General features: G+C 48.7%; 1 protein-coding gene across 2 annotated transcripts; it reads right to left on the reverse strand.

The window, feature by feature from the left end:
* Positions 1 to 114: 114 nt before the first annotated feature.
* On the reverse strand, positions 115 to 13,515 carry SF3B2 (splicing factor 3b subunit 2). Of its 2 annotated transcripts, none has more exons than XM_057506881.1 (22): positions 13,350 to 13,515; positions 13,134 to 13,180; positions 12,798 to 12,875; positions 11,831 to 12,079; positions 11,598 to 11,645; positions 10,576 to 10,693; positions 10,158 to 10,258; positions 9,624 to 9,720; positions 9,354 to 9,445; positions 8,748 to 8,963; positions 8,469 to 8,606; positions 8,206 to 8,286; positions 7,763 to 7,990; positions 6,757 to 6,906; positions 5,998 to 6,087; positions 5,800 to 5,907; positions 4,913 to 5,020; positions 4,511 to 4,653; positions 4,325 to 4,426; positions 1,000 to 1,099; positions 710 to 895; positions 115 to 366 (listed from the first exon to the last, which is right to left on the reverse strand). In XM_057506881.1, exons 1-22 carry the CDS (start codon positions 13,480 to 13,482, stop codon positions 295 to 297), a joined length of 2,685 nt encoding a protein of 894 aa, XP_057362864.1. In that variant the 5' UTR covers positions 13,483 to 13,515; the 3' UTR covers positions 115 to 294. The 2 variants fall into 2 exon arrangements, with proteins under 2 accessions (XP_057362864.1, XP_036785622.1); XM_036929727.2 differs by having other exon boundaries at positions 13,134 to 13,183.
* Positions 13,516 to 17,110: the final 3,595 nt, after the last annotated feature.

The raw sequence follows: 17,110 nt of genomic DNA on the forward strand, positions 1-17,110 counted from the left end.
TGCAACATCCAAACCAGGTGTCTTGCCCCAGGTTACTAGGACAGTGCTGAGGTGGTAGAAATAAGCTGTTTTAGTCTTTTTGCAGGAGGAGATTAAAAGGAGACAACAGAGGACCAGGAGTGTTATATATTTACCTCTTAACTTGGGAAACAACTTTATTTACAAAACAGGTCTATAATAAGAAGAAATGACAAGCTCTTGGGAACTATAGGAGAGCTGGCTCTTGGGGACCAATGTGTGAAGCCCAGGCATCCAAGTAAAGGGCCTAAAGAAGGTTGGGTGTGTGATGGGGACCTAGAATTTGAACTCTTTGTATTTCTTGCTGCCCCCGCGGCTATCCTGGGGTTGAGCTTTCCGTTTCTTTTGCTATAGGAGAAAGAGAAACAGGTTACAATAGGTTAAACATCACACTGATCACCAAAACAAGGGGGAGCAGCCCGACACAGCCATATAGGTCTGTAGAAAAAGTGCTGAAACTGGATTCTCAGACCCTGATGAGTTCCTTCCCCTCTCTGGGCCTGTTTCTTCATCCTTTAAGAGGGCAGCCACTGGAGTATTCCTAGGGTTTCTAGCACCAAGGAAGCCCAGGGCAGCAGGCACTGAGTCCACCCTCACTCCCACTACTACAAGACACCATTCCTCTGAAAAAGGAGTCCTTGGTCCCTTGTCCCTGGCTATCACCCAATTGGGGTCCTGTGTGAGCTCCTACCTTCTGCTTGGCAGCATGCTCAGCCACCATGTCACTAAAGTCTTCCTTCTCCACTTGTGCCTGCTGTTCCCGCACATGCTCCTCGTACTTCTGGGTCATGGCCATGGGATCCAGCTCCAACTCTTCAGGTGCCAAGGCCACCTCCACACCTTGCAGCTCGGGCGCTGGGCCCTTCCGGCTCATAACCTGGAAGAAGAATCAGAACCATGGCAACTCCAAAGACAGGCTCATGAGTCCTAGCTTCTGCCCCCTTTCACGGCCCCCAAAAACAGTATCCTCCAAGTGCTCACTGTGGACATGTCATAGATGTGAGTCGATCCCATCATGGCTCCCCCAACGGTGGCTGTTCTCTTTTCTGGCAACACAGTGAACAGCTGAGGCGTCTCGCTTCTGCAAAGGACAATGGAGTTAAGCCCAAAAAGGAAAGGATGAAAAGGTCTCCAGAGGAGAAGCAAAGGAACACAGGCAGCACCTCTGCCCAGCTCCCTGGAGAAACTACAAGACACCCAAGGGAAAATGGTGCCCAAGCTGCCTCATGGAGATCCATGAGAGGGAAAAACTGGGTTAGTGGGGAAAGGCATGGAGGTAGTGCTGATTCCAGGGAAGAAAGCCTAGGAGTATAGAGACCGAGTTAAGGGGTCTCCTGAACCAAATTTAGGGGATCAGCGATCAAGATTCTACAGGCAAAGAAAGGCTACAGATCAGAGAGGCTGCAAATGTCCACAATTTGTCCAGTACAGAGAAGCTAGCAGGAAAGGAGAGACTACCAGTTCCTGTCCCAAGTTATGCCTAGAGTTCTAGCATAAAGAACTCAAACCTCTGGCACTCCTATGGGTGCAAAAGCCACCCTAGCTAGTCTCACCACTGACATGAGCAAATACACCAATACTAACCCAGACTGATCCCCACCTCTGCCCCTGGAGGAGGTGACATCTATTCTCACACAGCAACTAAAGTGAACACCTTAAAAAAGAATTGAGGTCTGGTCACTCCTTTGCTCAAAACCCTCTGAGGCTTCTGATCTTCACTGAATGCCTCTAAACTCTTTACTGTGACCTAAAGTGTTCATAATCTGGTCCCTTACCAAATCTCTGCTCACTATACTCCAGCCCAGGTAACCCTTCTTTCCTTTTCTACCTTAAATAGGCAAAACTCTGACTTTTGATTCCTGGAAAAAGAGCAGCAGGGACCAGATTTACCCTCCCACCTGAAACAATCAAAAAATGGCCAAAATATATAAAATCATGGTTTTCAAGTCACTGGATGTGGGGCAGTAGAGGACAGTGATTCCTGAAAGGCAGAAAACAAATGAGTCCTCAACTTCCCAGCCTACTGTAGTGCAAAAATTTGCAGGTCACAGAACAAGGAGGGGAACCCACATAGAGCCCAGAAGATTCCATGAGTTGAAGGGATGAAGCTGGAAGTCCTGAGAGTCCAGGGCAGCTAGAGATCCAGGGACAGAGTACTGGAGACAGGAAAGCAGCACAGAGACTTAGGAACTCAAGACACCTAAAGAAGGTCTTTCATAAGTATACAAGTGAGTGAGTACTGAGTGTAAGAGAACTACCCAGGGAACAAACCACCCAAGGATTAGTGCTAACGGTGCTGGCTACTCAGTCAGGACTGGGAATAGTGCCTAGTCTCATTAGCCAGACTGAAAAACCTTCTGAGGAACAGGCCATTAAGTATACAGAAGGGTCTTGTGCCTCAGGAGTGGAGAGGCCTGAGCACAGCTTCAGCCCCGCCTAATGAACCTGAAAAACAAGACCTGAAAGAATCAAACTGTTTCCAAGCACCTTAATTGTACCCCTGAGTAAAACTGACGACTTATAAAAATACAAAAGTATCCTGGACCCAGCAGGGTAAATTTCACGAAGTCTGGCATCCAAATGGATATTAAAAAGCATGCAAAGAAACAGGAAAATACAATCCCTAATAAGGAATATTATCAATTTACATCAACCCAGAACTGGCAATGATGTTACCATTATCAGGCAAGTATGTTAAAATGTTACTGTAACTGTATTCTATATGCTCAAAAATAAGACACAGAAGATAAAAATATCACCCAAATCATACTGCTGGAGATGAAAACTACATTGGATGGGATTAACAACAGATTAGAAACTGCAGGAAAAAACATATCAGCAAACTTGAAGACAGAAGAATAGAAATTTTCTAAAATGAAATACAAAGAGAAAAGATATTTTAAAAAAGAACAGAGCACCAAGTAACAGTAGGACAACTTCAAGAGATCTAATACATGTGTAATTGGCATTCCCAAAAGAGAGGAGAAAGAGAAAGAAACAAAATAAATCTGGAGAAATAAAGGCCAATAAAAACTATAAACCCACAGATTCAAGATGCTTAACAAACCCTAGCAAAGCACCAAGAAAACGACACCAACACACTGCACTATACTGTGTGTCATAAATCGTTCACAACAGTAATAAAGAGAAAATCTTAAAAGCAGCCACAGAAAAAGGACACATCACATACAGACCAAAGGAAGGCAGACAGATTTCTCACCAGAAACAATGCAAGAAGACACTGGAACAACATCTTTAAAGTACAGGAAAAAAAGACCTACTTTAACCTAGAATCCTATACATGGCAAAAATCTTCCAAAAAGGAAAGACAAATGAAGATCACAAAAGCTGAAAGCATCCATAACTCACAAAAAGAAATGTTGATGGAGACCTTTCAGGCAGAAGGAAAACGATACCAAATGGAAACCTAGATGAAGAAATGAAGGAACTCTGGAAATGCTAATTACATAGGTCAATATGTGATTATTATTTAAAACTCTGCAAAAGACAACTATTTAAACAAAAAAGCCACACAGTATAGGATTTATAACATACACAAAAGATGTTATTAAAACAGTGCAGAAGTTAGGAGGAGAGAAATGGAAGCATACTGTTGTAAGGTTCTTACTACTATACAAAAGTGGACATCACTTGCAGATAGACTATGATAAAGATGAATATTATAAACCCTAAAGCAACCACTATATAACAGAACAAAGCCTTACAGTTAAAAAGTCAACAAAGAAGGTAAAATGGAATCATAAAAGATGTTCAATTAATCCAAAAGGCAGGAAAATAGGAAAAATGAAACAACAGAATGGACAAAGAGAAGACCATCTTATGAAAAAGGGATCAGTTCTTCAAGAAGACAACAATCCTACACTTTTGTATGCCTAACAGAAGAGCTTTAAAGTGCATGACTATGCGAAACCTGTAACTATCTTAAGGCCTTTGCCCTGCTTGTACTTACAGTTCTGCCCCAGATCAGCCTGTGGCTGGCTCATTCTTAACATTCAGCTCTCAGCTCAAAACCCACCTCCCCAGTGAGGCCTTTCCAAAGACCTTCCCACCTCCCTAAGCCTCTATATCCCATTACCCAGTTTCCTTTGCTACACCACCCTATCCGCATCTGAAATTATCTTGTTCTCTGGTGAACTGTTTACCTCTTCGAGCAGTGCCTGGCACAGAGCTGGTGTTCAGTAATTGTTAAAAAGTTGGGGGAAAGGAATAAATAAAAGCCAGCCAGCTAACCTAGAGGCTGAGGGAAGACCAAGTCCTTCCCTCTCGGCCCTGCTGGTTCTCTCACCCATCCATTGCCTCCTCGATCTTCTTCTTCCTCAGCTCAATGAGTTCAGGGGTCTCCATTCCAGCTGGCACTGACGAGAATCCTCCAGGAGTGATGAGGCCACTGGGAAGAGAGGAACGAGCTCTGGACTAAAGGGAAGACTCCCGAAGATAGGCTACTTCTGAGAGGCTGACTCTGCTTCCCCACCTGTCTGCAGGGGTAATAAAGCCTGTCTCATCTGGTTTGTCTTCATCACTTTCCTCCTCTTCCTCTTCTTCTGAAGACTCTTCATCAGATGGCTCCAGCTCCCCCCATGGAGTCCGATCAATCTCTTCTTCCTCAGTCTTGGTCTGAAAGAGATCAGTGATTTACTCAACAACCGCTAAGTACTAAGTGTCAAGCTGTTGTAAGCTGAAGGGATACAACAGTGAACAGACAATTATCTGCCCACAGAAAGCTCATGTTCTAGTGGGGAGCTTGCTATCATATCTCAGGAAAATGTATGCCCTTTTCCAGACTTTGAAAGTTCAGAACAGCCAGCTCCCTGATAATGAAGCCATAACCAACACGACCTTAAGTAAGACCAAGCTTGCCAGCCATGGCACATACCTGAAATTCAGCAGCGTTGGTGCCAAACACATCCCCATAGAGTGGTTTCCCAGTCTCATCCACTGGGGGTTTGCCCCAGCCTCCAGCATGGTACCCAAAAGAACAGCTCTGCATGAGGGGAAATACAAGTCAGTTGCACTCCTAAGCTACAAAACAAACACTGAAGCCTGAGAGAAAAATCATGCTCTCAAGTACAGAACTAATACTTGGGGACTCTAGAAATTATGACTTCTGAGAAGAATTGACTGTTATAAAGTGTTACAAAGCAAAAGTAGTAAGCAACAAAAATCTGAGAGCAATAAAGGTGAGCAGATGAGAGGCCAAAATATACTACTGACCTCTGCCTCCACGGTAGAGTCCATACTGACTGAAACTGAAACATGTACTTTAAAAACCGTGACTCCAACTTCTTGTTGATTTCTCCTAACTTTGGAAAGCTTTTACAATCTATTTCTCTTTAAGGGACAAACATTTTTATCTGAAGTTTAATGATTACTTCTTGTTCATTCTAATGATTTGTTGTTTACTACATGTTTTTAATGTAATGTTTTTTGTTTAAAAATAATAAATTTAATGCCATTCCTGAGATAAAATTATTTGTCTGTCCATGTACATATTAAAGAGATATCTGAAAACACATTCACCAAATGTTAGACTTGGTTATCTCTGAGCAGTGAAACTGTGGGTGATTTGTTTTCACCTTTGTGCTTGTCAGTTCTGATGGACTACTTTATGGTGAGCATGATGGGTATTCAAAAACCATCACTCTTTTTTGAAAATGAAAAAAGTGAGAAAGAGAGACATCATGGAATGAGAACAGGAAAAAAACAATCATCCTCTAGCAAAAAGCAGAGGCAGTTAAGAATGAAAGAAAGGACTGCGCTCACCTCAGGGATGGGCGAGTTCAGCCCAGGGATTTTCAGGTTGGGGTATGATGGGGGTGGTCCATATCGCTGCATGGCAATCAGCCACGGGGGAGGGACCTTATGGGCGTTCTGCAGAAAAAAGAGAACAAGATGCCACCTGCCTGACCCTCTTTGTCTTCCTTCCACCCCAATTCTTACTGTCAGGTAACTGACACTCACTGGTCCTACTGGCATCCCCAAAGAAATCCTTAGCTCGTCAGACAGATCGCCTGGCTTCTTCTCCTTCAGTCGCGTCTCAAACTCCTTCCCCTGAGGAAAAAGTAGAGCATGCTATATTGCGGACACCAGACAGACTGGAAGCTCAATGGCTAGAGGACATGAGAACAAAGATGAGAAGTCCCAATCCACATCAGATACAAAATCCTACTGAGGGCTGCCTAGATCCCACTCTGATTCTCATCATTCTTTCCCTAGAGTAGGAAAGAAATAAAGGTCAGGAAGGAGGGGAGAAAGGCAAGACTCCCAGTGCTGTCATTAACCCACAAGGAGAACACAGTCAAATTTAGGACCTGCTTTCTCATCTGTAAAATGAGGGCAGGCATTCAACAGGATGATCTCCAAAATCCTTCCACCTCGAAAATTCCATAATATCAAGGTGGTTAATATTTTAAGATTCAGGAAAAAGCATAAAATTTTTCCTCCCCCAGTATCAAATGTTTCCTAAAAGCACACGACACTTGGGCCCTGTCCCTAAACCACCCACCACAAACAATTATCACTTCAAAGACAGTCTGCATTCGTACTCCAGAAAACCACCTCATTTTAAGATAGCAAATTCCATCCCATCCAAAAGGAGCTAATGGACAACTTAAGGTGAGGAGAAGGGCCTCTGTACCAGCTTCGAAGGCCTTTCTGACCAGGAGTTACACAGCCACAACCAAAGGCGCAGCCTTGCCTCCCCAGCCGCAGCTCCCTAACCTCATAGTACAGGTCCCCGTGGATGGTCAGCTTTGGCTTGGTCTGCCACTTGAAGAAGGCATCATGCAATTTCTGGTAGTCAATGTCGATCTTCCCCATCTTGGGCCGAACCTTCTCTCGCATTTTTGACTTCATGGTCTTCTGTTCTTCCTGTGGAGAAGGGCAAAAGACACGCCATAAAAAGTAGCCTCCAGGTTCAACTATTAATAGATCTGGCTCCCCACTCCCAAAAGAGATCGAGGGAAACCTCCTTTATCTCATTCTGAAAGTCACCGAAATCCTTCCTGCTCAAACCGCTCATAATTACATGCTGAACAAAATAGGTGTATCACATGAAATCATCCTCAGCTATGAACGTCAATGAACACTTTTTTAAGCCACCTGATCAAGAGACTGATCTCATTAACTGCCTCTGGAGAGAACTAGGTGACTACAGGCCAAATGCAAGGTTAAGTTTTCATTGTGCTTTTTTTGTACCTTCTGAATTTTCCCACTACTCACAAGTTATTATATCCACTGAAACTATTTATAATTAAAAATGTTTAATTTGCGAAGTCACACAACCGCCATGAATCTCTAGCTGCAAAGTGCATCAGGCTCACTGTGGGCAGAGAATTATAGACACAGCCAAAAGCAACCTGAAAGGAAAGGAGGGCCCATGTGCAGGTCAAAGAGAGCCAGCAAAGTGCAGGTGGAGGGCAGGAGACAAGGGGTAAAACAAAGGATAAAGCAGAGCTGCTCAGAACCAGAGGTCTCAGCGTGGGGCAGGAGAGCTAGCTCTGAGTGTCACTGTGAGGTCTGCCTTTCACACATCAATGGCCTCCCCTCCTGCCCTTCCCAGCTTCCTGCCCTTCTGCCTTGTGTCATGTGAAGTGCTGTCTCTAAACTGGAGATTACACAATTAACAAGCAGCTGGGTTCTGTGAACCAGATCCTGATTTTGAAGCAGGCTGCTATTACAGACGGGGATCCCCCAGGGCAGCTCTGAGCCCCAGCCAGGTCCTCACCTTCTCCTGTAGGGCCTCCCGCATCTCCTGGATGCCTGTGCGTTTGATGAAATCTGGTAGCTCGAAGGGGGGCTTCTCAATCCCTCGTTTGCCCTGCAGGTACTTGCGCTTAAAACACCAGTGGCGTGGCACGGGCACGGAATTCCGAGTGGCCTTGAGGTGAACCAAGAGCTTGGGGTCCTGTGCTGTCACATCATGCATCTCCACAACATCGGGCCGAGCCACAAGCTGGATAACACAGCAACACACCTCTAAAAGCCCCTACCTACCTCTCACGTCTACCACTTTTTCTTTTTGTCTTCCTCAAAAGACCCTTACAGAAGTCGCCCAGGCCTCCCCCAAAACTCTCCCCTGCAAAGAAAGCCCCACTCCCCATGGGATTCTAGGAGCTTATGAGGTCTCCCAGCCAGGCTCCAGGGCCTGGGGATCATCACAGGTCTCACCTGTTTGAGTTCAGCCACAGTGAAGCGATTCATTCGGCGCAACTTCTTCTTGGACAGCTTGGGAGCTTCTGGCTTCTTCTCCTAGAACATAACAGTCATCTTTTGAGCAGGACTCTTGGGTGTGAATCAGACTGCTTACCTTATCCCAAGCGTAAACGACTAAAAGGATTCTCGACCGCAAGACTTCACAGTGGTCCTCGTTGGTCACATCTCACCACCTGACCCAAGTCCTTGTCCTCCTGATGGGTGGGTGTGGGCCTCACCTGTTCATCATCACTACTATCATCATCACTGTCCTTATGCTCCTCCTCAAAGCCCTTCTTCTTAGGGGCTGCAGAGTTCTCCAATTTGTCAAGTTTCTCTGGTTCCTTCTCTTTCTCCTTCTTCACGTCATCAGTGAGCTGAGGAGACAGACAATGTGGAACCTTCAGCCCTGGGCCCCTCTCTAGTTCCTGAACCCAACACTGAAAGATGTCCTCCTTACCCTGTCTTCCCCCTTCCCTGCTCAGTTCTGCCCCTTCAGAGCACACTGCTCCTTATACCTTGAAGGCCTCAAAAATCCTCTTGAAGAAGATGAAGTTGGGCTCATAAATTTCAGGTTCTTCAGTCACATACTCAATTTCAACATCAGCTGCTGGAGAGTCGGAGCTATGGGACCGGGCTGACTCTTTCTCTCGGTCCCCAGAGCTCTCAGATGATGCCCCCCGGGCCCGCTGGGGCTTTTTCTTCTTCTTTCGGTTCCTACGCTTCCGGTTTTTCTGCCCAAACAAGGAAAACCAAGCAGGTCAGAAATCCAAGCACCATGCCTGCCCCAAACCCGTAATCTCTTCACCCAATTTCCCCAAGTGGCTGAGAAAAGAGACCTTGATGTCAGACTCCAAAGTTCTGCCCCTCTCAAGCTGTGTGCCTCTAGATAAACTACTGAACCTTTCAGAACCTCAGTTTTTTGGGCTTTAAAACGTAGGTGTACATAGTACCCACACCTCAAAGAGTTTATGGCAATTGAACGAAAAGTATGTGTAAGATGCTTAGGGCAGGAATTAGCACAAAACAGTAGCTACTACTCAGTGAACATTTGGAACCTGTGTTATCTCAATGCCCAAGCCCCATCTCCTGACAGTCCTTCCAGACCCAGTTCCAGCTCATACCTCTTTTTTGGACATGGACACAGTGTCCTCCTCAGTCTCTGACGCCGAGTGGCCCAGGGAGGAGCGAGTGTCAGTTTCCATTTCCTCTTCCTCTGTGAGCAGGGATGGCAGCCATCAGTACCCTCACATCAGTGCCTGCCACTCATTCACAGTCATCCCTCTTTACCAAGAGCCAGTTTCTCTCTCCAACTCTCCTCAGGAAAGGGAGAGAGGAACGAAGACGGCCTCAGCCTCTCCACACTGTCCCTGCAGCCCTCCAGACACACTCACCCTGTTGCAAGTTCATCTCTTCCTGGCGGCTCTCCTTCAGCTGTAGGATCTTCTCCAAAGCCTGTGGGATCTTGGGGCCCACAGAAGGGTCATCCATCTGCCAGACACAATCCAACCAGCAGGTTGCTGAGGGTGGCCTCAGTGCCCTTTTATCTCTGATTTTCACCTCTTGTACTTAAAAAGGCTGCTGGCCAGGTGATGTAAACAGCAGAGAGCGGACAACTGGACTAAGTCATCCTCGGAATCCCTCACAGTGAACCCCAGAACCCTACCAGAAATGTCTCCCTGACCCTCCTGCCTGCCCTACCTATGTTTTAAACAAGTTTGGCTCCCCCCACCACCCTAAATCCTCCCCCAAAATCCAGAAATAGTCCCCTCCAAAACCATACTCTCCTGTGCCTAAGAAGAAATCACCAATCTCGGGACTCTCTTGTCCCCTCCTGGCCTGAGCCAGGAGCTCTACTCTCTCACTTTATCTCTAAATAAAAGCCTGTACCTTGCTCTCCTAAAAAAAAAAGAAATCACCAATCTCACCTCTCTGTTCTCATCTCCAGGGGGTGGAGGGGGACCACGAGGCCGGGGAACCGGGGCCCCCATGGGCAAAACAGTGGGAGTGGGGCCCACTGGAGCAGCAACTGAGAGGAGAAATAAGTCCAAAGACAGAAGAGACAATGTTTTCATTTAAAAAATTACCTTCCTTGCTAAAAGGCAGAATGACGACCACCCTTAGGAGAAGCGGGTGGCCAGAAGGGAGCCTGGGAGAGCTTTTGGGGTGCTGATGTTTTGGTTCTTGGTTGAGGTGCTGGATGTAAGGGTGTGTTCAGTTTATGAAAACTCACTGAGCTGTATACTTCTCATATATGCACTTGTTTTTGTGTGATATATAGTTAAATTAAATTTTAAAATGTTTAAGCCCCTTCCTTATCCTTCCTTTCCATTTCCAGGGTCTTACCTCGAGGACCCAGGGGAGTGCGAACTCCAATTTGGCCCATATCCTGTGGGGGACGAGGGACAGGGGTGCCCATCTTGGCAATTTCCTGCTGCCGTTCCTGCTCCAGTAACACAGCTGCCTACAAAAGGGAATTGGGAGTGGAGACGAGCTAGGGAATCCATTGGGCAGATAGCCTCCTGCAAATGCATTCTTTCAGTTGGCTAACAGGACCAAGGAGAACAAGGTACCACTCACTCAAATTCTGATATCCCTGTTGCCCCCAACACCTTCAAGCTACTGATCTAAAATGTGGGAGCCCTCTCTTCACACAGAAAACCCCAGGAAACTTCTGGTTCCTAACAGAAAATTCAATATTTAGCTAACCTCTGCCTTCTACTTTATAGTATAAGTTTTCTTTCCCAAGAGATTATTTCTAAGGAATAATTTCTTGCCCACACCCACCCGTCACAATCTGTGCAAAAAACGGTACTTCATAAATATATCCAGAAATACTCCTGAGTAGCCTTGGCTAACAACTGTTACAAAGTACCTCCGGGGCTGAATGCTTTATGTATCATTCTCTAACTTAACATCTATCACATTTAGCCTAAATGTGATACAAATGACTAAATTAGCCCAGAGTCCTCCCCAAGTTACCTAAAATGGTATCACATAAAACTAGCAGAGATCAGCAAACCTTTTCTGTAACAGGCCAGAGAGCAAAATATTTTTGGCTTTACAGGCCACTGTATGGACTCTGTTATATAACATTGGTTTGTGGGTTGTTTTTTTTCAACAATCTTCTAAAAATATAAAACCATTCTTAGCTCGTAGGCCATACGAAAACAGGCCACAGTCCATACTTTACCAACCCCTGGGCTACAGGAAAGATGGGATTATTTGGGAGATTCTGGAACTTAGCTGAGGATGAAGTAACCTCCACAGAAAATCTGAATGGTGCATCTTTTTTTGGACACTAAGCACTAGAAGTGACAGCCAATGGATTGGACCATGGAGTCAAAGTTGAGAGTAAGAGGCATTACCCGCTTCTGCTGCTCCAAGAGCTCGTGTTCCTTCAGTGAATGATCTCCCTGATTAAAGAAGAAAACAAGCTCATACCAGCACAAATACCCTACAGGCCAGTGTGGGTCCTCTTCCAGCGTAGGGACTAAGTCCTAGTTTTTGGTTCAGACCATCCCAGAAGGGTTAGCTCCAGGATCCGACCCTGTCTGAGGCTCCACTTCCCCTTCAGGACCCAAGCTGCCACCTGTCCTACCTGCTTTGCACGCTCCTCTTGTTGCATCAGCAATGCTGCCTGCTGCTGCGCCAGTTTCAACCGCTCCTCCTCTGACAGAGCCACAGGATCACCCACCCGGAGAGGTGGTGGGGGCCCTAAGTTTGGTGGGCGGGGTCCAACTGCCATAGGAAAGCCAAGGCCAAGGCCTGGTGGAGGTGGTGGAGGTGGAGGAGGAGGTTGCAGAGGGGGAAGTCCCATGGGTGGTGGTGGCATGGGAATCCCAGAGAGCTGTGGAAAAAAATATGACCATAAACTAGGAAACATTTATCTACTGCAGACATGTGCTAGGAATCTACTATGAGCTAGGTGTTGGGATTCAAAATTCTTGCCTTCAGGAAGAGAATGCTCTGTAGCAATATCAAGAAAAGAGGATAACTTTGGGGCATGAACCAATGAAAGCTATTGGCTGTCCCCCTAGAAAAATATCATGAACACAGACTTCACATATGATTTCAGGAGATTCAGGGACAACTCTGAAGGCCACCTAGGGACTCCTCATCACACACACAAAAGTCAATGGACCCTGGGTCAGAGTCACTGCTCCAGAAAAAACCATTCAGATCCTGGATCAGAACAGACAGGGAGTTGAGAGAGCTTAAATAAACAGGAGTTGGTTATCTCCCAATGACTCATTAAATCTGGGAATGAGCCCCAATGTCCTACTAAATAACATGGGAACTGTGCCCTGGGAGGGCAAAGAAGAGGGTGGATTACTTATTGCTGGGAGAAGCTCAAGTAAGGCTTCCAGATATTTATGCTAAATCTTAAATGACAGGTAGTTTGGAAAAGCAGACATCGGGACCAAGGGAGGATTGAAGAGCTCCCAATTCTGTCATGGCAGTGCCCCCCAGGCCAATCTCCTGGCTGCACTCCCCAATACACTGCATGTGAGAGGAGGGGCTACCCTGGGCAGGAGAGATCTTACAAAGTGGAACAACCTCCTTACCTGTGCTGACATGGGAGGGGGAGCGGCTTTGTCTCCATCCTCACCTCTCAGAACTGGTCGATTCAACACGATGCCAGTCTACAAAAGAAAAGGACTCTAGGTCACTCCAAGAGGAGCTGTTCCACTCAACATTTGCTCCCATTCATTCAACAAAATTACCCAGTACCTGTCTGCCAAAGCTCCGGGCTGGGCACTTAAGAGGTAAAAGGAAAATGAGCAAGTTTCGGCTTGCTGCGTCGAAGTACATACATAACCAATGCAAACCTTGTCCTGAGGGGTCATGAAGGCTTCCTTCAGAAGCTTGGCCTGTCCCAACGTCCCGCCTCCACCACTTACCTGGCGGGTGTAGGTCTGCAGCCGCTCCACTAGCTCCTCGCGACTCCCTGCTGGGCAAAACACAAGATAGTTGGGTAAGTCAGGCCGAGCCGGCCAGCCGGCCCGAGTTAGGCTCCAGCCGCCCGCCTCTGCCCCCACCCCCGGGTCTCCGGGGTAACCAGGCTCCGCTTCCCCACAGGCCTACGCTGCCAGCTCTTGATCTCTCATGCTCCTCACCCTGGATCGGAGCTCCGATCTCTACCAATTTGGCTTGAAGCTCCTGGGCAGCCCAGGCGCCATAGTGCCCAGGAGGTGGCGGCGGCGGCAGCTGCAACTCTCCTTTGGGAGGTTCGGGATGCTCGGTCGCCATCTTGGCCGCTGGAAGGCGCGCGACCTACCCGGAAGCCCGGGCCAGCCTCGGGGCCCACGTTCCGGAACTTCCGGAAGCGCCGTACGGAAGTTGGAAGGGTTGGAAGACAGTTCGGATAAGGCCCACCTCCGAGCTGTTCTCCAAAGGTCCCTCAGCGGCCTGGCCATAGGCCTTCTGGGAGTTGTAGTACGCAGGTCCCGGTGTCCGTGAGGGCAAGGCTGGCGGACCGTGTCCGGCCACAGCACCGGGAACACTAGAGGCTGCAACGAGGACCGGGCTGCGGGGAAAGCTGGTCTCTCCCGGCCGGAGCAGGCATCCAGCCTTCCCACTTCCTCGTCAGGCGGGAGAGGCCCGACGCTTACGTTCCCAGGAGACCCGAAGGACTCATTGCCCCGGTGACCGCCGGTTGTGGGCGCCAAGCGGGAGGTTGCCGCCGGCGCCCGCGATAAAACAGTGCCTGATTGTTTGACCGCCCCCCGTCGCCGGCCCAGGCATGGATGATGAATGGGCCGAAAGGAGATCGCAGCCGAGAGGGGAGCGGGCCCTCCCGGGCGGCTGAGTTCCAGATGCCGACCGGGGACCTTAGGTCCACACTAAAGCCCCTCTTTCCACCCACAGCCGGCTCAGATTCTTCCCCGCTAAGCCTTCTCCCACTTTCCTGTAGTTCTTGGAGCTCCTGTAACACGTTCAAACGCCCACTATTTATTTTGAAGTTTTTCTTGTCCCTCTGCCCACCTCCAACCCCAGGAACGTGAGCGGGGACCTGGTCCTTCCCGCTCTCGCAGCACCTGGCGTTCAAGAGGTGCTCAATAAATGATTATTGGTGGGGGAGGGCAAACAAATTAAACAGTCTTTATAGCGACAGCATTTGACTCTTTTTTAGTGCTGAAAATAAATTCAGGACCTTTTCTTCCTTCAGCTACAGCAGCCTACTGGTGGGATCGACCCTGCCTGGTGATCCCCCCAGGCCCCTTCAGTGCCTGAGAGGGATGGGCAGGTGCCCCTTACCTGCCAAGCTTCCACCTTTCCCTGTCCTGATAGGTCAATTCAGTCAATTCAGTTTCTCTCCCACCTCTGAGATCCCTCTCCCATTGTAACTCAGTCCTCTACTGACAGGCCGTCACCTGTGTTAGTGAGTGGTGTGTGTGTGTGTGTGTGTGTGTGTGTGTGTGTGTGAGACAGGCTCAACACCTGTGTGAGCGGTGTATGTGACAGGCCCATCACCTATGTGAGTGAGTGGTGTGTGTGTGTGTGTGTGTGTGTGTGTGTGTGTGTGTGAGACAGGCTCATCACCTGTGTGTGTGTGTGAGACAGGCTCAACACCTGTGTGAGCGGTGTATGTGACAGGCCCGTCACCTGTGTGAGTGAGTGGTGTGTGTGTGTGTGTGTGTGTGAGACAGGCTCATCACCTGTATGTGTGTGTGAGACGGGTTCAACACCTGTGTGAGCAGTGTATGTGACAGGCCCATCACCTGTGTGAGTGAGTGGTGTGTGTGTGTGAGACAGGCTCAACACCTGTGTGAGTGGTGTATGTGACAGGCCCGTCACCTGTGTGAGTGAGTGGGGTGTGTGTGTGTGTGTGTGTGTGTGTGTGTGTGAGAGACAGGCCCATCACCTGTGTGTGTGTGTGAGACAGGCTCAACACCTGTGTGAGCGGTGTATGTGACAGGCCCGTCACCTGTGTGAGTGAGTGGGGTGTGTGTGTGTGTGTGTGTGTGTGTGTGTGTGAGAGACAGGCTCATCACCTGTGTGTGTGTGTGAGACAGGCTCAACACCTGTGTGAGCGGTGTATGTGACAGGCCCGTCACCTGTGTGAGTGAGTGGGGTGTGTGTGTGTGTGTGTGTGTGTGTTTGTGTGTGTGAGAGACAGGCCCATCACCTGTGTGTGTGTGTGAGACAGGCTCAACACCTGTGTGAGTGGTGTATGTGACAGGCCCGTCACCTGTGTGAGTGAGTGGTGTGTGTGTGTGTGTGTACACTGTGAGAGAGCCAGGAAACTCGAGTGAAATGGTCTCATTTTTTCCCACCCACACCCTTCAGATCTCTCAACCATGCTCTATTTCACTGACTACCCCCACGAGAGAAGTAGCTGGGAACTAGGGGAAAAAGAATGGGGTGCCAGGTCCCCAGAAGGTACGGTTTAGAAGAGACAGAGAAAAGGACTAGGCCAGGAAGGTTGCTCACATCCCAGCCCTGACTCAGTTCCTGCCAAAATGACCCTTCGCCCCTTCCATCACCACCACTATCCCAATTTCCTGACACTCCCAGAGGAAAAGCCAAACCCAGAAAGAACCCAGAAGATAAAAACAGCGGTGCCCTCCCCTACAGGTTGTAAGCCCACTCAGGCAGAACCACTCGTGAACCAAGGAAGTGTCTGTAACAGGAGAAGGTCACCTGAGGCTGGAGGCGCCAAGGCATCTGTGTGCGCTGGGGAAGGGGAAGATGGGAGTCTCTAGGGCAGAATAAACTGAGAGCTGATGGGTGAGGAGGTAATGTAGCTAGAGCCAGAAAGGGATGGGCCAAGTGGAGCCTCATTTTATCATAACATCTCTGGGACCTAGGCAGGGTAGGAACCCTCACTGTGCGGAGGGGATGACTGAAGGGCAGAGAAAAGCTGATGTGCCCAAGGGACCAAACTGGGACCAGTCAGTTCTCCTGACTCTAAGCCCCCATTCCCTCCTCCTCGTTAACAAGGACCTCTCACAATACCTACCTGTGTAGGTCCAGAATGGAATCCAGTCCTTCCTAGTCCCAGCTTTGGGTGGCTGCCCCAGCTCCAGGATCCTGGCCATACCAGGTCCCGAGGACAGGAGAAAGCAGGGTGTCTGAGAGCCGCTTAACTAAATGACTAAATGTGGGGCTCTTGGTGTCTGGCATGACTTTAGAAGGTGCTGTTACCCAGCACCCAGGTAGTAGGAGCTAAGGACTAAGGCAGTGGAAAACTCAGGACCACCGCCCTGCCCCCCCACCCCCACCCCGGCCCTCACACACACACGGGAGTTTACAAGTGCCTTCACGGGTACCATCTCTGCAGCCTCCGAAGAGCTACAAGAATAGCTCCCCATCTTAGAGCTGGAAGCAACTGGGCCCAGGGAGTTGCCTTTGACTCTGGGATTTAAGTTCAACCAGAATTGAAATTGGGTTCTCTGATCCCCAGTACAAAGTGCCTGAGCAGGGGTCCCAGGCCCACTAAAGTTCTGGTTTGGGAGGAGTAGGTCTGGAGTCCTGGTGGACAGGCAAGGGTCAGCAGCATGGGCTGCCTCAGGGGCTGAAAGGGAAGGGATCCCCAGGGGTGTGAGGGCAGGTGGAACCCAACCGCGGCGGGGTGGTGCTGGAACTGTGCTTCTTTAATGTAGGTGGAAGGAGGAAAAAAGGGAGGGAGTATGTGGTTGTTGATAAATGGACCTGTGTCTCCCACTCCCTCAAGACCCTCCAGCCCAAGAATGACGGAGGAAAGGGGTGGGGGGGCTATGAATGCTCAGCAATGCCAGAGGACCCAGATACGTTCCGGGTCTCGGTTTCCCCTTCTGCAGAGCGAGACAAGGAGCTGGCCACGCTGATATCCACACTCCGCAAGGATGCGGGGGAAAGATGCCCTCCTCCGAAGAGGCCACCTGGGCAGTACTCC

Source organism: Manis pentadactyla, chromosome 9 (genome assembly GCF_030020395.1).
Source record: "Manis pentadactyla isolate mManPen7 chromosome 9, mManPen7.hap1, whole genome shotgun sequence".
In the NCBI taxonomy this organism is placed as follows: Eukaryota; Metazoa; Chordata; class Mammalia; order Pholidota; family Manidae; genus Manis; species Manis pentadactyla.

Bases quoted from the DNA above. Each gene is read 5' to 3' on its own strand.
- SF3B2 (XM_036929727.2), bottom strand. From the start codon at position 13,482: ATGGCGACCGAGCATCCCGAACCTCCCAAAGGAGAGTTGCAGCTGCCG. The intron at 11,646-11,830 runs GTAGGACAGGTG...TTCTTTAATCAG, and splicing joins AAGAGGAGCGTGCAAAGCAG to GGAGATCATTCACTGAAGGA. The intron at 5,021-5,799 runs GTGAGCGCAGTC...CCCCTCATGCAG, and splicing joins TGAACTCGCCCATCCCTGAG to AGCTGTTCTTTTGGGTACCA.